This window comes from Atractosteus spatula, chromosome 6, assembly GCF_055471065.1.
Source record: "Atractosteus spatula isolate fAtrSpa1 chromosome 6, fAtrSpa1.hap1, whole genome shotgun sequence".
Classification (NCBI taxonomy): domain Eukaryota; kingdom Metazoa; phylum Chordata; class Actinopteri; order Semionotiformes; family Lepisosteidae; genus Atractosteus; species Atractosteus spatula.
In genome coordinates this window covers 18,680,675-18,699,672 of record NC_142711.1, presented here as the reverse complement: position 1 = coordinate 18,699,672, position 18,998 = coordinate 18,680,675, and the positions used below count along the sequence as shown (strand labels likewise).

At 51.3% G+C, this 18,998-nt stretch overlaps 1 protein-coding gene across 1 annotated transcript; it reads right to left on the bottom strand.

Moving 5' to 3' along the window:
- Positions 1 to 140: 140 nt before the first annotated feature.
- On the bottom strand, positions 141 to 17,201 carry LOC148832585 (protein phosphatase Slingshot homolog 3). The gene is made up of 17 exons (XM_088919680.1): positions 16,726 to 17,201; positions 12,441 to 12,518; positions 11,493 to 11,530; positions 10,386 to 10,560; positions 10,026 to 10,141; positions 9,732 to 9,800; positions 8,880 to 8,945; positions 8,078 to 8,266; positions 6,642 to 6,723; positions 5,948 to 6,076; positions 5,185 to 5,231; positions 4,915 to 5,061; positions 4,173 to 4,373; positions 3,425 to 3,608; positions 1,703 to 1,837; positions 1,016 to 1,144; positions 141 to 554 (listed from the first exon to the last, which is right to left on the bottom strand). Exons 2-17 carry the CDS (start codon positions 12,501 to 12,503, stop codon positions 174 to 176), a joined length of 2,151 nt encoding a protein of 716 aa, XP_088775806.1. The 5' UTR covers positions 12,504 to 12,518; positions 16,726 to 17,201; the 3' UTR covers positions 141 to 173.
- Between the last annotated feature and the right edge of the window lie 1,797 nt (positions 17,202 to 18,998).

Below are 18,998 nucleotides of genomic sequence, written 5' to 3'. Positions count from 1 at the left end.
CTCCCTCCATCAGCCCCTCCCATTTTCCCTCAGCCCCTCCCCCATCTCATCTCTCCCCCAGCCCCTCCCCCTCTCTCTCAACCCTTATCCCTGCCTCTCTCTCTCCCTCAGCCCCTCCCCCTGCCCCTCTCCCTCTCTATATGTCCCCCCCCTCAGCCCCTCCACCTCTCCTTTCACTCTCTGTCCCTCTGTTCCTCCTCTGCAGTACCTCCACCTGTCTCACCCTCTGTCCTGCCCACTGCCTCTCCTCTTGTCTCACTCTCTGACCACCCCTCTGCCTCTCCCCTTGTCTCACGCTCTGTCCCTGCCCCACTCTTGCTCTCTGGCCCTGCCCCCGTCTCTCTTTCTGCGTCTCCCTCTGTCTCTTCAGTATTCAAGGTTGAGAAATGCGGCTCCTCTCCTCTTTGCCCCTCCCCTGCTGTGCTGTGCTCCAACTGGCTGCGGGGCTCGGGTGACACGTCCACATGTCTCTGCTGTACCAAGACCCGCCTCCTCGCAGTGTCTGCCTGGGACCGCCTCCTCGCCGCTGGAGACCGGCGCTGATGGAGAGCTATCTGTAGAGACATTATCACACACAACCCGGGACACACTGAACTTGAGAAAAGAATGTCAAAACCAAAATGTATTTAGACTGACAAAGTTAACAATAATCCAGATGGAAATTTTGAATCAATGAACTGCAACACAATGTTCTGATGACCCCGGTTAAGCCACTTGCACTGGTTCTAGGATCGATAAGCTTGACTTTAAATACTATACACAGTTAAACAGACTGCCAAAACACACAGACGACAAGAACTGAGAGTTTGATATGGCGCACCCACTTCTAGAAACAAAGACACACCCACTGCCAGAAACAAAGACACACCCACTGCCAGAAAGACACACCCACTGTCAGAAACAAAGACACACCCACTGCCAGAAAGACACACCCACTGCCAGAGAAAACAGACAAACACAATAGGAAACAGACACAGGCAGGCATACAAGCAGACAGGAAATGGAGTCCACTGACCTCTCTGTTCTCTGTCTCTTCTTTCTCCTCTTGCTCTTCATCCAGCACACTGATGGACTGCATGAGGGAGAGCAGGTTCATTCTCCCACTGCGACTAGGGCTCGGCACAGTCGGACTCGGCACTGCAGACTGAAAGAGAGGGGTTAATACAGTCCAGACACACTGACTGGACACTACAGTACATTAACACTGCACTGAGAGAGAGGGGTTAATACAGTCCAGACACACTGACTGGACACTACAGGACATTAACACTGCACTGAGAGAGAGAGGTTAATACAGTCCAGGCACACTGACTGGACACTACAGTACATTAACACTGCACTGAGAGAGAGGGGTTAATACAGTACAGACACACTGACTGGACACTACAGTACATTAACACTGCACTGAGAGAGAGGGGTTAATACAGTCCAGACACACTGACTGGACACTACAGTACATTAACACTGCTCTGAGAGAGAGGGGTTAATACAGTCCAGACACACTGACTGGAAACTACAGTACATTAACACTGCACTGAGAAAGAGGGGTTAATACAGTCCAGACACACTGACTGGACACTACAGGACATTAACACTGCACTGAGAGAGAGGGGTTAATACAGTCCAGACACACTGACTGGACACTACAGGACATTAACACTGCACTGAGAGAGAGGGGTTAATACAGTCCAGACACACTCACCTCTCTTCCCTGTATCTCAGGCTCCTCCACAGTGATATTGGGAGAGAGGTAGTTGTAGGGTCCACCAGTGTCCCCTGAGACAGGATCGCTGGAGCCCTGAGGTGATTCGCTCTGACTGGCGATGTCAGTGAACACCTGGAACAGAGGCCACAAGACAGAACAGGCTCGATCCCTGAGTGCATCATGACAGAGACAGGGAGGAGAGTGAAAGGAAGAGAGAGGAGTTGATAGACATTTCACCCAGTGATGCCTGAGCCAAACCCCGTAGCCCTATGCCTACTGCTACCTCATCGTCACACAATATGACACACAGAGCTCCTGTCCTCTGGTCCGTCAGGCTGGAGGAACTGAGGACAGGGACACACAGAGCTCCTGTCCTCTGGTCCGTCAGGCTGGAGGAACTGAGGACAGGGACACACAGAGCTCCTGTCCTCTGGTCCGTCCTGCTGGAGGAACTGAGGACAGGGACACACAGAGCTCCTGTCCTCTGGTCTGTCAGGCTGGAGGAACTGAGGACAGGGACACACAGAGCTCCTGTCCTCTGGTCCGTCAGGCTGGAGGAACTGAGGACAGGGACACACAGAGCTCCTGTCCTCTGGTCCGTCAGGCTGGAGGAACTGAGGACAGGGACACACAGAGCTCCTTTCCTCTGGTCCGTCAGGCTGGAGGAACTGAGGACAGGGACACACAGAGCTCTCCTGTGTGCTCGAAAAGAGTAGGGGTGTAACCCCAGGCCAAATTTCCCATGGGCCCTTACCAATCATGGCTTCCTAATAATCCCCATCTACGAATTGGCTTCATCACTCTGCTCTCCTCCCCCCTCATAGCTGATGTGTGGTGAGCGTTCTGGCGCACTATGGCTGCCATCGCATCATCCAGGTGGGGGCTGCACATTGGTGGTGGTGGAGGGGATCCCCATTACATGTACAGCGCTTTGAGTGGAGTGTCCATAAAAGCGCTATATAAGTGTAAGTAATTAATTATTATTAAATCTTTCCGTTCACAAATGTGGAAGAACTCTGAAATACAGCGCTGTATTTCACACTGAGCGAACAAATGTTGCAGAGATCGAGGATCCTGGGATAGCAATACTCCAGCCAAATGTTCTCTAAAGGCCCCAAGGTTGGGTAATATAAAACACAGGGGATTGTGGGAAACTGCGGCTCCTCTGGTACTTTAGCGTTGTAAAAGTTTAGCTGTATATGGGCTCTGTATATAACAATACCTTCTAGACGGCAAACGCCAATCTTATAACACCACCAGTCGCCAGCAATAGTGGCCCTCATCACAGCTTGTCTGTTCATTACTGTCTCAATGGGGGACTCGTTAACACCCACAAGTCCCATTATCCCATGAGCACATGGCATGACGTGACATTTCTCGCCCTGTTCCCACTTCGTCTGACCTCGCGGCCGGAGACAGAGTGGTCACAAACCCGGTCAAGTCCAGGCGAATAAGCAGGCCGTGATCGAACCGCACCCCCTCGGTGTCGCGCTTCCGCGCGGATGGGTGTCGGAGGGCATGATGGGACGGCCGCATGGAGGCAAAATGGATGAGGGCAATTTGAAATAAGAAATTAAAAAAAATGCCCCAGAATGGTTACCGAGAGTTACACACTGGGGTTGAGGAAAGGGTAGGCGGATTCGGGGTTGTCACGAGACCCCCCCTCGTCTCAACTCAAGGACACGCAGACGAGCCACACGGCGATCAGGCTGCCCTTACCTCACCATCTCCCTCGTTCTCCGGGCCCTTCTCCTCCTCCAACTCCCCCTCCCCCTCACTCTCTCTGTCCTTCTCCACCTCGCCCTCCTCTTCGCTCTCGGAGTCGCTGCCTTCCCCGCCCTGCAGGGGGAGCCCTCTCATCTCCCGAGACTTCCTCCTCCAGAGGGCGCTGTGGCGCTGCTTGCTGAGGGGAGAAACGGGGCAACAGAGGCATTGACACAGTGCAGAATCACAGACAGGAAACTGGGACAGGCCGCAGTGTGAGGCCATACAGTTCAGCAGGCATCATATCTTTATATTCCTACATTAATATCGTACATGACGATATGACGTTCAGAGACGTTGTGCTCCTGTTGTTTTTATGCCCAGCTACCAAAATTTCCCTTTAGTTGTAAAATTCCATATTAAGTGAATTTAATCATGCACAGTAGAGAGATTAAATGAAGCAATCGTTTCACTAACAACTAATGCTCCAGAAGTGCCACCTGGGGATCATCTTTGGCCAGCGAATCACGTACCGCGGCCGACTGTGGCCCGAAACTAACGGTACAGGCTTTTACCGCGCATTTTGAATGGCTACATCTGTACTTCCAGGGCTGTGCATCTGATGATACAGTATACAAACACGATACTTAGCACACAAGTAAACAGTGACTCAAGATATTGCACAGCAGATTCTTTAAATATCCGAGACATTTTAAAAGAGAGTATCTAACGAAGCAGAAAGTCATGCTACAACACAGCTCACCTGGCCTGCAGAATCCCACTGTAGGTGGCCAACTGCTTGAGGAAGCCTGCGTTGGGCTGGACGATGGGTCTCCTCTCTCGGATGTGGCCCAGAGTGTCCTCGAGTGACCAGCCATACTCCTTCATCACAAATGCCACCACTGTGGAAGCTGAACGGCTCACCCCCATCTTACAGTGAACCAGAACCCTGCTGCCCGCGACCCTGATAGAGAGATCGGTATATAACACTGCACTGAGAGAGAGGGGTTAATACAGTCCAGACACACTGACTGGACACTCCAGTACATTAACACTGCACTGAGAGAGAGGGGTTAATACAGTCCAGACACACTGACTGGACACTACAGGACATTAACACTGCACTGAGAGAGAGGGGTTAATACAGTCCAGACACACAGACTGGACACTCCAGTACATTAACACTGCACTGAGAGAGAGGGGTTAATACAGTACAGACACACTGACTGGACACTACAGGACATTAACACTGCACTGAGAGAGAGGGGTTAATACAGTCCAGACACACTGACTGGACACTACAGTACATTAACACTGCACTGAGAGAGAGGGGTTAATACAGTATAGACACACTGACTGGACACTCCAGTACATTAACACTGCACTGAGAGAGAGGGGTTAATACAGTCCAGACACACTGACCGGAAACTACAGTACATTAACACTGCACTGAGAGAGAGAGGAGTTAATACTACAGTACATTAGAATACATGTCAGTACTCTACCTAGCTCTGTGGATGAACTGGTAGGTGTTGTTCCAGTGAGACAGGAGGTCGGTGGTCTCTACATCATACACTCGGATGTTGAGGTAGGTGAATGTCTCTGGAAAGAAGTTGTCTATTTCTCTTGTTACGTTCAGTATGTATCCCACACTGTCAACACACAGTACACAACTATCAATGCACAATGCACACTGTTACTAACACACTGTCAATGTCCATCATTCCAGAGCTGCACGGTGGTGTGTGAAGTGTCGGGCTTTGACTGATCTTTACCCGTTTTTCTGTAGCTCTTCAAAATTGGCCGCATTCCATTCTGACCCCTGTAACAATAAAACGATGTTAAAATAAGACTTTTACAGAAACACACCCTCTTTCCTCTCTTAAACCCCAGAGTGAGTGTGTGACGGCTTGCAAGCTTACAGTGCACAAGTGACAAATACGAGACGCCCCTGACAGCCCCAGTGTGAGGATGAGGTAGACGCCCCAGGGTGAGGATAAGAGACGCCCCAGTGTGAGGATGAGAGAGACACCCCAGTGTGAGGATAAGAGATGCCCCTGACAGCCCCAGTGTGAGGATGAGAGAGACGTCCCAGTGTGAGGATAAGAGATGCCCCTGACAGCCCCAGGGTGAGGATGAGAGAGACGCCCCAGGGTGATAAGAGACGCCCCTGACAGCCCCAGTGTGAGGATGAGAGAGACGCCCCAGTGTGAGGATGAGAGAGACCCCCCAGTGTGAGGATGAGAGAGACGCCTCAGTGTGAGGATAAGGGAGACGCCCCAGGGTGAGGATAAGGGAGACGCCCCTGACAGCCCCAGTGTGAGGATAAGGGAGACACCCCAGGGTGAGGATAAGAGAGACGCCCCAGGGTGAGGATAAGAGACGCCCCTGACAGCCCCAGTGTGAGGATGAGAGAGATGTCCCAGGGTGAGGATAAGAGACACCTCAGTGTGAGGATAAGAGACGCCCCAGTGTGAGGATGAGGGAGACGCCCCAGGGTGAGGATGAGAGATGCCCCTGAGGCCCTGTGATTCTCACCAGGTACAGATAGTCGAAGATCCTGGAAGGCTTTTCCATCTGAGCCATGGTGACCATCATCTCATTATCGATGAACTCCTTGTAGTCCTTCATGTCCACACCAAGGCACTGCTCCAGGGCACAGCGCACCTGCGATCACAATCACAACAACCGGGTGAGAGAGCGCACACCCTCCATCACAAAGGCACAGCAGCCAGTCCGAACATACACAAATACAACTCCCAGGAGACACTGGGGTGCTCACGGAGTGGACACCAGTGTCTGAGGCGCTGTTATGCATTATGGGAATTGTAGTTCAGAAAACTAACGAGCTCCTGCCATCATCACACACAGGTACTAGTTGATCACTATAGTAACAATTACAAGAGCGATGGCAATAATTATACTTCCCTTGAGAATCAATCTGATATTCATCAAGTTTAAAAGGAAAGGGACAAGTTGATAAGTTATACAGTCCTTTCAGCCTGCAAGTACATCTTAAATTGCCCCCCCTGGGGATGAATAAAGTATTTTAAATTGAATTTACACTTGTCTGTATTAAATGTCATCTGTCAGGTGTTTGACCACTTTTGAATTTTTATCTAAATCTAAATCAGAGGCAGGTGAGTCACAGACAGAGAGACAGACACTCCAGCAGAGGCAGGTGAGTCTCTGACAGAGAGACACTCCAGAGGCAGGTGAATCTCTGACAGACCTGTTTGGACGTGATGTTCTCCAGGTCCTCTTTCCACATGATCTCTCTGAGCTGAGACTTAATCCTCCTCTCCATCATTGCTCTAGAATACAACACCATCATGTATACAGTACAGACATAGATTGCATCATCTGTCTAGAATATAAGCATTCTCTACCAGCAGTACAGACACTGACTGGACACTGCAGTACATTAACACTGCACTGAGAGAGAGGGGTTAATACAGTCCAGACACACTGACTGGACACTCCAGTACATTAACACTGCACTGAGAGAGAGGGGTTAATACAGTCCAGACACACTGACTGGACACTACAGTACATTAACACTGCACTGAGAGAGAGGGGTTAATACAGTCCAGACACACTGACTGGACACTACAGTACATTAACACTGCACTGAGAGAGAGGGGTTAATACAGTACAGACACACTGACTGGACACTACAGTACATTAACACTGCACTGAGAGAGAGGGGTTAATACAGTACAGACACAGTGACTGGACACTCCAGTACATTAACACTGCACTGAGAGAGAGGGGTTAATACAGTCCAGACACACTGACTGGACACTACAGTACATTAACACTGCACTGAGAGAGAGGGGTTAATACAGTACAGACACAGTGACTGGACACTACAGTACATTAACACTGCACTGAGAGAGAGGGGTTAATACAGTCCAGACACACTGACTGGACACTACAGTACATTAACACTGCACTGAGAGAGAGGGGTTAATACAGTCCAGACACACTGACTGGACACTACACCATTATCACCAGAAGCCATATCACCCTGCAGCCCCCAGCTGGCAGTCCACTGGAGCTCAGCAGGAGGGAGCCTGGTCAGTACCTGGATAGAGACTCCTGGGAGTACTAAGGATGCTGCTGGAAGAGGTGTTAGTGGGGCCAGTAGGGGGCGCTCACCCTGTGGTCTGTGTGGGTCCTAATGCTCAAGTATGGTGACAGGGACACTAAACTGTAAATAGGCGCCGTCCTTCGGATGAGACGTAAAACTGAGGTCCAGATTCTCTGTGGTCATTAAAAATCCCAGGGCGTTTCTCGAAAAGAATAGGGGTGTAACCCCGGGCTCCTGGTCATATTTCCCCCTGGCCTTTACCAATCATGTTCTCCTAATAATCCCCATCACTTCATTACTCTGCTCTCCTCCCCACTGAGAGCTGGTGTGTGGTGAGCGTACTGGTGCATCATCCAGGTGGGGCTGCACACTGGTGGTGGTGGAGGGGATCTCCATTACCTGTAAAGAGCTTTGAGTGGAGTGTCCGGAAAAGCGCTATATAATGTTAGGATTATTTATCATTATGCTAGTACTTATTATTATTAAACTAGAACCTTAGAGTAGCAGTGTTTCACGGACGGAGCATGGTAATCGATGTATTTGTACCCATTCTTGACCTGTCTGCCCCCACTGACCTGTCTCCCTCTCGGCAGTAGTCCCGGCGCACAGACTCCAGATCGGTCATGGCGTTCCACTCGTGGATGCAGTGCCTGTCCGAGCCGAGCCGCATCCTGTAGTGCTGGGCCCAGTCCAGCCCGGAGCCCGGAATGACAGAGCCGCTCACTGCACTCTCACAGCAGCGGTGCAGAGCCTGGAGGACGGACCTGCGACAGACAACGGGAGTGAGGAGGAGACTGAAGGAGAGAGACCGACACTGCACAGGAACAGAGGCAGAGCTCAGGCTGTCCAGCAGTGATACAGAGACACAGACACAGAGAGACAGACACACAGAGCCATACAGCACAGACAAGCAGACTCAAGGTACAGACAAACACAGACGCTCAGACTGGACAGATAAATAGACAGACAGTATGGACTGAGAGGTAGAGAGACTGAGAGACAGTGTGGACTGAGAGACTGAGAGAGACAGTATGGACAGAGAGACAGACAGTATCGACAGAGACAGTATGGACTGAGAGACAGTATGGACAGAGAGACTGAGAGAGAGAGTATGGACAGAGACAGACAGTATGGACTGAGAGAGACAGTATGGACAGAGACACTGAAAAACAGACAGACAATATGGACAGAGAGACTGAGAAACACACAGACAGTATGGACAGTATCAACTGAGAGACAATATGGACTGAGAGACTGAGAGAATGGACAGAGTGACTGAGAGAATGGACAGACAGTATGGACAGTATCGACTGAGAGACTGAGAGACAGACAGACAGTATGGACAGTATCGACTGAGAGACAGACACATGAACTCACCACATGGTCTGTATTGACACAGGTTTGAATATCCTGGTCTCTTCTGCTGACACCACACTGAAGCCGCTGAGAGAGTCGAAGAGAGAGGAAAGGAAGTTGTTGTCCTTCACTGTTCTTGTTGATGTTGTTTCAGTTTACGCAGAAATACCTGATCTGAAATTCCAATCTGAAACCTGAGCGACTCTCCAGCATGCACTTTCTTCAACACACACACGGTGCTGACTCTGCTACTGAAACCTGTGCCAGTGAATGTAAAACCTGGACTGGATTGCAATGCTGTACACTGGGAGTGTGGCCAACAACACTGTAAAACCTGGACTGGACTGCAATGCTGTGCACTGGGAGTGTGGCCAACAACACTGTAAAACCTGGACTGGACTGCAGTGCTGTGCACTGGGAATCGAATTGACAATGCTGTAAATCCTGGACTGGATCAGACTGCTGTGCACTGGGAATCGGATTGACAGTGCTGTAAATCCTGGACTGGATCGGACTGCTGTGCACTGGGAATCAGATTGGCAGTGCTGTAAATCCTGGACTGGATCAGACTGCTGTGCACTGGGAATCGGATTGACAGTGCTGTAAATCCTGGACTGGATCGGACTGCTGTGCACTGGGAATCGGATTGACAATGTTGTAAAAACTGCAGTAGATCAGACTGCTGTGCAATGAGAGTCTGATAGAATTCTCCAGTTTTAACAGAAAGGTATGTTTGCTCTGGGACAGACTATTTTGAATAGGCCCAGAAGACGTCACTATTCATTAAAGTTATCAGATAAACTGCCAGGAGAATTTAAATTACACTGAGTATTTGGTTAGAATAATGTCCCCGTGGGACAAGAGCCATCTTACCCGTCTCCATCCAGATACACCTGCGTGTCGCTCCAGATCGGCAGGACAAGACCAATAGTGCAGTCATCACTGAGGGAGAAAGACACTGCTGTCACACACACAGACACACAGACACACAGACACACAGACACACAGACACACAGACACACAGACACACAGACACACAGACACACAGGACAGCAAAGAGGGACAGAGACACACATACAGGAGAGCACAAAGACACAGAGACAAACTTAGGACAACATACAGAGAAGTGTGTAGGACAGCACTGACACAAAACAGTAATGTTGGTACCTATCAGTCTTGAGGAAGTCCATTCCCAAAAGGAGGTTCTCACATTTTCGGGAGAGAGTGGAAACAACCAAGAGATACCTTACACGGACTGCACTGACTGACTCCAACTGTACAGCCTGAGAGAGAAAGAGAGAGGTTAATACAGTCCAGACACACTGACTGGACACTACAGGACATTAACACTGCACTGAGAGAGAGGGGTTAATACAGTCCAGACACACTGACTGGACACTACAGGACATTAACACGGCAGCAGGAGAGTAAAAAGATCAGCTTCAATATGCTCTCAGGAAGTTGCAGCCTATCATGAGTATGAGACAGAGGGGTGAAATAAACTGCGTGAGTGAGTCAGAGTCTCACCAGTTTCAGTTTGTCCTCTGGCCGCAGTAGCGCAATCATGGCCTCCAGGTGTCGCTGCTGAGCGCCAGAGCGCCCGCCTGTGGGGCAGGGCCTGGATAAATGGGTGATTTCATCATCTGGCTCCTCCCCTTCATCAAGGAGAAGGACCGCCCCCTTAACCAGAGCAAAGCTCTCCCTGAAAGAACAAAGTCCATCGATCCGTGACACGGAAACAAAACTACAACAGCTCGCTTACATGACCACCCTGATCAACGATATCCGCCACAGCTAACTTGTGGAGTAATGTATCCCCAGTCTCCTGGGTCAGTCACACCCAATCTGTCGTCCCTGAAGTTCCCCCTTATTCCACTTAGTGCAGCAGTTTCTCTCTCCTCCCCCTGATCTGTGTGCAGTGGAGCTGCTGGTGCAGGAGGGGGCTGTGTGTCTCCCAGGTGGGGCTGCTGGTGCAGGAGGGGGCTGTGTGTCTCCCAGGTGGGGCTGCTGGTGCAGGAGGGGGCTGTGTGTCTCCCAGGTGGGGCCACTGGTGCAGGAGGGGGCTGTGTGTCTCCCAGGTGGAGCTGCTGGTGCAGGAGGCGGCTGTGTGTCTCCCAGGTGGAGCTGCTGGTGCAGGAGGGGGCTGTGTGTCTCCCAGGTGGGGCCGATGGGGCAGGAGGGGGCTGTGTGTCTCCCAGGTGGGGCTGCTGGTGCAGGAGGGGGCTGTGTGTCTCCCAGGTGGGGCTGCTGGTGCAGGAGGGGGCTGTGTGTCTCCCAGGTGGGGCTGCTGGTGCAGGAGGGGGCTGTGTCTCCCAGGTGGGGCTTCATCTCAGTGGGGAGGAGGTGTGTCCGCCCAGTGTGTGAAGAGTTCTGGGGTGAAAGGCGCTGTGTAAAATATGATTCTCATACCGATCGGTCACTGAGAGCACAGTAGGTGTGAGCAGCAGGGGGTCAGTGGCTGGACCGTCCAGCTACAACAGACTGATGCCCTGCTGCTCCCTCACACAGTGAGGCAGTGGAGTGGACCGTCCACTACAGGGCCGGGTCTGCACAACCCCCTCCCCACGGTCAGGCACGCGCCTCTCTACTCTTGTAACGCCGAAGACGATCTGACCGAGAAAGAGCAGCTGTTACCTCTTCTGGAGTCTACCTCGTCGGGGAATCCGCTCGCCCTACAAGAAATCGACAGCACTGATCAGAACCGAGAGAGGCAGAGCTGAACCGGGCCGGGCCGGTCTCCTGCCCTGTGAGGCAGAGAAGGGTTAATGACTGAGGGAAACCTGACACCAGCACGCTACCTGAAACACGACTGACATGTTGAGACACAGCAGACTGGGAGAGAGCCTGCTGAGACACCTTAATACTGCAGCATCCTGGAGGCACAGACACACAGGAGGAGACAGAAGAGATACAGAGCACCACTACTGAGGAACAGGAGAAAGACAGATAAAGTACAGTACATTAACACTGCACTGAGAGAGAGGGGTTAATACACTACAGACACACTGACTGGACACTACAGTACATTAACACTGCACTGAGAGAGAGGGGTTAATACAGTCCAGACACACTGACTGGACACTACAGGACATTAACACTGCACTGAGAGAGAGGGGTTAATACAGTCCAGACACACTGACTGGACACTACAGGACATTAACACTGCACTGAGAGAGAGGGGTTAATACAGTCCAGACACACTGACTGGACACTACAGTACATTAACACTGCACTGAAAGAGAAATTAATAAAGCAGATGTACCACTGCCACCAGTGCAATTAGCACTTCTGCTACTATTACCAGTGTAACTCACCACAACTACTAGAGCTAATGCAACATGTGCTTATGCAACTACCGTAGTGCTCTGAGTGCTGCTGCCTGTGGTTAATGTTGCAAACACTTGCAGAAGAGATGCTGTCAGGCGCAGCAGCTCATAGGAGCAGCAAGACTCAGGGAGGTCAGCACAGTCCCCGCCCAAGACGAGGAAGAGGAAGAGGAGAGGGGAAAGAGGAACTGGTAGAAGCAGAAGATGCTGGAGGAGGGGAGGGAGGGAGGAAGACTGAGGAGGAGGAGTCACTGACCTTGGCAGTGGGGCCGCTGGCTGTGTTTGCTGATGGAGACCTGTGCAAGGTCAGCAGAGCCATCCCGCAGAGACAGCGCTGCCAATGCAAATCATTCACAGCATCACAACTCACAGCAACACCCCGTCATTCACAACATCACAATCTACACTGACAGCCCATCAACTCACAGCAACACCCCGTCATTCACAACATCGCAATCTACACTGACAGCCCATCAACCCACACCAACACCCCGTCATTCACAACATCGCAAGCTACACTGACAGCCCATCAACCAACACCAACACCCCGTCATTCACAACATCACAATCTACACTGACAGCCCATCAACTCACAGCAACACCCCGTCATTCACAACATCGCAATCTACACTGACAGCCCATCAACCCACACCAACACCCCGTCATTCACAACATCGCAAGCTACACTGACAGCCCATCAACCAACACCAACACCCCGTCATTCACAACATCACAATCTACACTGACAGCCCATGAACCCACACCAACACCCCGTCATTCACAACATCGCAATCTACACTGACAGCCCATCAACCCACACCAACACCCCGTCATTCACAACATCGCAATCTACACTGACAGCCCATCAACCCACACCAACACCCCGTCATTCACAACATCGCAATCTACACTGACAGCCCATCAACCAACACCAACACCCCGTCATTCACAACATCGCAATCTACACTGACAGCCCATCAACCCACACCAACACCCCGTCATTCACAACATCACAATCTACACTGACAGCCCATCAACCCACACCAACACCCCGTCATTCACAACATCACAATCTACACTGACAGCCCATCAACCCACACCAACACCCCGTCATTCACAACATCACAATCTACACTGACAGCCCATCAACCCACACCAACACCCCGTCATTCACAACATCGCAATCTACACTGACAGCCCATCAACCCACACCAACACCCCGTCATTCACAACATCGCAATCTACACTGACAGCCCATCAACCCACACCAACACCCCGTCATTCACAACATCGCAATCTACACTGACAGCCCATCAACCCACACCAACACCCCGTCATTCACAACATCGCAATCTACACTGACAGCCCATCAACCCACACCAACACCCCGTCATTCGCAACATCGCAATCTACACTGACAGCCCATCAACCCACACCAACACCCCGTCATTCACAACATCGCAATCTACACTGACAGCCCATCAACCCACACCAACACCCCGTCATTCGCAACATCACAATCTACACTGACAGCCCATCAACCAACACCAACACCCCGTCATTCGCAACATCGCAATCTACACTGACAGCCCATCAACCCACACCAACACCCCGTCATTCACAACATCGCAATCTACACTGACAGCCCATCAACCCACACCAACACCCCGTCATTCACAACATCACAATCTACACTGACAGCCCATCAACCAACACCAACACCCCGTCATTCGCAACATCGCAATCTACACTGACAGCCCATCAACCCACACCAACACCCCGTCATTCACAACATCGCAATCTACACTGACAGCCCATCAACCCACACCAACACCCCGTCATTCACAACATCGCAATCTACACTGACAGCCCATCAACCCACACCAACACCCCGTCATTCACAACATCACAATCTACACTGACAGCCCATCAACTCACACCAACACCCCGTCATTCACAACATCGCAATCTACACTGACAGCCCATCAACTCACACCAACACCCCGTCATTCACAACATCGCAAGCTACACTGACAGCCCATCAACTCACACCAACACCCCGTCATTCGCAACATCGCAATCTACACTGACAGCCCATCAACCCACACCAACACCCCGTCATTCGCAACATCACAATCTACACTGACAGCCCATCAACTCACACCAACACCCCGTCATTCACATCGCAAGCTACACTGACAGCCCATCAACTCACACCAACACCCCCGTCATTCACAACATCACAATCTACACTGACAGCCCATCAACTCACAGCAACACCCTGTCATTCACAGCGTCACAATCTACACCAACACCCCGTCATTCACAGCGTCACAATCTACACTGACAGCCCGTCATTCACAACGTCACAATCTACACTGACAGCCCATCAATCACAACGTCACAATCTACACTGACAGCCCATCAACTCACACCAACACCCCCGTCATTCACAACATCACAATCTACACTGACAGCCCATCAACTCACACCAACACCCCGTCATTCACAACGTCACAATCTATACCAACACCCCATCATTCACAGCCTCACAACTCACACCAACACCCCGTCATTCACAACATCACAATCTACACTGACAGCCCATCAACCCACACCAACACCCCGTCATTCACAACATCACAATCTACACTGACAGCCCATCAACTCACACCAACACCCCGTCATTCACAACGTCACAATCTACACTGACAGCCCATCAACTCACAGCAACACCCCGTCATTCACAGCGTCACAATCTACACCAACACCCCGTCATTCACAGCGTCACAATCTACACTGACAGCCCATCAACTCACACCAACACCCCGTCATTCACAACATCATAATCTACACTGACAGCCCATCAACTCACACCAACACACCGTCATTCACAATGTCACAATCTACACCAACACCCCCATCATTCACAGCCTCACAATCTACACTTGACACCCCATCATTCACAATGTCAGTTTACACAGTCTCTCACAAACAGGAACCTGGGCATGACGCTGTGATACCAACCCTGCCTGCTCTCAGATTCACTGAGCTACACAACTGGCACCCTGACCCTCACACAGAGACCGATAGCATGGAACACTGACCGACCAACACACTGACCAATACTCTGGCACCCTGACCCTGACACACTGACCGACAGCCTGGAACACTGACCGACCAACACACTAACCAATACTCTGGCACCCTGACCCTGACACACTGACCAATACTCTGGCACCCTGACATTCTGATTGACAGCCTGGCACACTGACCGACCAACACACTGACCAATACTCTGGCACCCTGACACTCTGACTGACAGCCTGGCACACTGACCGACCAACACACTGACCAATACTCTGGCACCCTGACACACTGACCAACAGTCTGGCACAGTGACCGACCAACACACTTACCAATACTCTGGGACCCTGACCCTGACACACTGACCAACCAACACACTGACTAATACTCTGGCACCCTGACCCTGACACACTGACCAACAGCCTGGCACACTGACCGACCAACACACTGACCACTACTCAGGCACCCTGACACACTGACTGGCAGCCTGGCACACTGACCGACCAATACACTGACCAATACTCTGGCATCCTGACCAACATGCTGCCAACAGACTGGCACACTGACTGACACACTGACTGATATCCTGTCACAATGAGTGATACCGTGGTACACTGACCAACTGACACGCTGACCAATAGCCTGGCACACTGACTGACACACTGACTGATACCCCAGCACACTGACGGACTGACATGCCGACTCACACCCTGACACACTGACTGATACCCCTGCACACTGACGGACTGACATGCTGACTGATGCCCTGGCACACTGACTGATACCCCAGCACACTGACGGATCGACATGCTGACTCACACCCTGGCACACTGACTGATACCCTGGCACACCGACTGACATCAGGCACATTGACCGACCAAAATGCTAACCAATATCCTGTCACACTGACCAATACCCTGGCACACTGACTAACCGATAAGTTTACAAACTGCATGATCGACACACTGTAACAATGATAAAGTGATACACTGATACTCTGACTGTCACACTGCCACACTGACTGAATGACACACTTGAGTGTCACACAGACACACAGATAAACTGCCACACTGACTGCCTGACACTCAGTATCACACTGACACACAGATAAACTGTCACACTGACTGACTGACACACTTGAGTGTCACACGGACACACAGATAAACTGTCACACTGACTGAGTGACACTCAGTATCACACTGACACACAGATAAACTGTCACACTGACTGAGTGACACACTGATTAACACACTCAGTATCACACGGACACACAGATAAGCTCACTGGCACACTTCCTGACGGACACACAGATAAACTGACCGACACACTCCCTGACGGACACACAGATAAACTGACTGGCACAAAGATAAAACCGGCTGACACACAGATGAACCGACTGACACAGCGACACGCAGAACACATCAACACACCGGAGAGACTACCTCCAGGCGTACCTAGAGCGCACCGCCGGTCACCGTGTTTCGGAGTCCCAGCAGCCTTCAGTAAACTTGCAGTTTCAAAACTCCTCTGGCACTAGGAAAACCGCAGCACGGCGCGGCGCGGCGCGTCTGGACCAACACCCGCACACGCAGCCTGCGGGTCCGGGGACCGAGCACACGACCGGCCACCCACGGTCCCACTCGCCGCGAGCGCAGGGCTCAGGTCGCCTCCGTGGGCAGCTTGCGCAGGACTCGGTCGCTCCGAGGCGCACGAAACCCTCCCTCCAGCTGCAAATTAAGGAAGTGCAGACGGAGCCTGAGACGCCGCGAAAGAGACTCCGCCGTCGCGTTCCCCAGTGCACCGGCTCCCCGGGATCTGTGATCCCCCGCCTCCCCTCTCAACCCTCTACCGTCCCCGTCGCGGCACCCCCTCTGCCAGCCTGACACCCGAAATCGAGCAATGTATGTGTGAGAGCGCGTTAAAGGGGAGGGTCTGCCCCTCTGTTCGACGTTGCGAAAACCAGGAAGAAATAAACTCGGCCGAGAAAAAGTAAACATGCCCTTATTTGGCAGAGGCGGATTCCACTGCCCCTTAAAGGCGCAGCTGCTGGAATTCGGCTGGTTTGTCTGTACCTGTATGTGTTTCGGCTACATCTCCTTGGGCCACGGGTGCGATAATACAGTGATGTGTGTTACAATACAATCAATAACGCGCCCCAGTACTCCTCAAAAATCAACTGTCTCAACCTGTCTCTCTCTGGACAGTGTCTACTGGACACAGTGTGACATCAATATCCACAGCCTGTCTCTCTCTCTGGGCAGTGTCTACTGGACACAGTGTGACATCAATATCCACAGCCTGTCTCTCTCTCTGGGCAGTGTCTACTGCACACAGTGTGACATCAATATCCACAGCCTGTCTCTCTCTCTGGGCAGTGTCTACTGCACACAGTGTGACATCAATATCCACAGCCTGTCTCTCTCTCTGGGCAGTGTCTACTGGACACAGTGTGACATCAATATCCACAGCCTGTCTCTCTCTCTCTGGGCAGTGTCTACTGCACACAGTGTGACATCAATATCCACAGCCTGTCTCTCTCTGGGCAGTGTCTACTGCACACAGTGTGACATCAATATCCACAGCCTGTCTCTCTCTCTGGGCAGTGTCTACTGGACACAGTGTGACATCAATATCCACAGCCTGTCTCTCTCTCTGGGCAGTGTCTACTGGACACAGTGTGACATCAATATCCACAGCCTGTCTCTCTCTGGGCAGTGTCTACTGCACAGAGTGTAACATCAATATCCACAGCCTGTCTCTCTCTCCGGTCAGTGTCTACTGCACACAGTGTGACATCAATATCCACAACCTGTCTCTCTCTCTGGACAGTGTCTACTGGACACAGTGTGACATCAATATCCACAGCCTGTCTCTCTCTCCGGTCAGTGTCTACTGCACACAGTGTGACATCAATATCCACAGCCTGTCTCTCTCTCTGGACAGTGTCTACTGGACACAGTGTGACATCAATATCCACAGCCTGTCTCTCTCTCTGGGCAGTGTCTACTGGACACAGTGTGACATCAATATCCACAACCTGTCTCTCTCTCTGGGCAGTGTCTACTGGACACAGTGTGACATCAATATCCACAGCCTGTCTCTCTCTGGGCAGTGTCTACTGCACACAGTGTGACCTAGCCTGTCTCTCTCTCTCTGAACAGTGTCTACTGCACAGAGTGTAACATCAATATCCACAGCCTGTCTCTCTCTCTGGACAGTGTCTACTGCACAGAGTGTAACATCAATATCCACAGCCTGTCTCTCTCTGGACAGTGTCTACTGCACACAGTGTGACATCAATATCCACAGCCTGTCTCTCTCTCTCTGGACAGTGTCTACTGCACACAGTGTGACATCAATATCCACAGCCTGTCTCTCTCTGGACAGTGTCTACTGCACACAGTGTGACATCAATATCCACAACCTGTCTCTCTCTCTGGGCAGTGTCTACTGCACACAGTGTGACATCAATATCCACAGCCTGTCTCTCTCTCTGGGCAGTGTCTACTGCACACAGTGTGACATCAATATCCACAGCCTGTCTCTCTCTCTGGACAGTGTCTACTGCACAGAGTGTAACATCAATATCCACAGCCTGTCTCTCTCTCTGGACAGTGTCTACTGCACAGAGTGTAACATCAATATCCACAGCCTGTCTCTCTCTGAACAGTGTCTACTGCACACAGTGTGACATCAATATCCACAGCCTGTCTCTCTCTCTGGGCAG

Coding starts and splice junctions, on each gene's coding strand:
- LOC148832585 (XM_088919680.1), bottom strand. CDS start 12,503: ATGGCTCTGCTGACCTTGCACAGGTCTCCATCAGCAAACACAGCCAGC. Junction 10,561..11,492: donor CGAGGTAGACTCCAGAAGAG/GTAACAGCTGCT, acceptor TTGTTCTTTCAG/GGAGAGCTTTGCTCTGGTTA. Junction 4,374..4,914: donor CAGTTCATCCACAGAGCTAG/GTAGAGTACTGA, acceptor TCTCTCTATCAG/GGTCGCGGGCAGCAGGGTTC.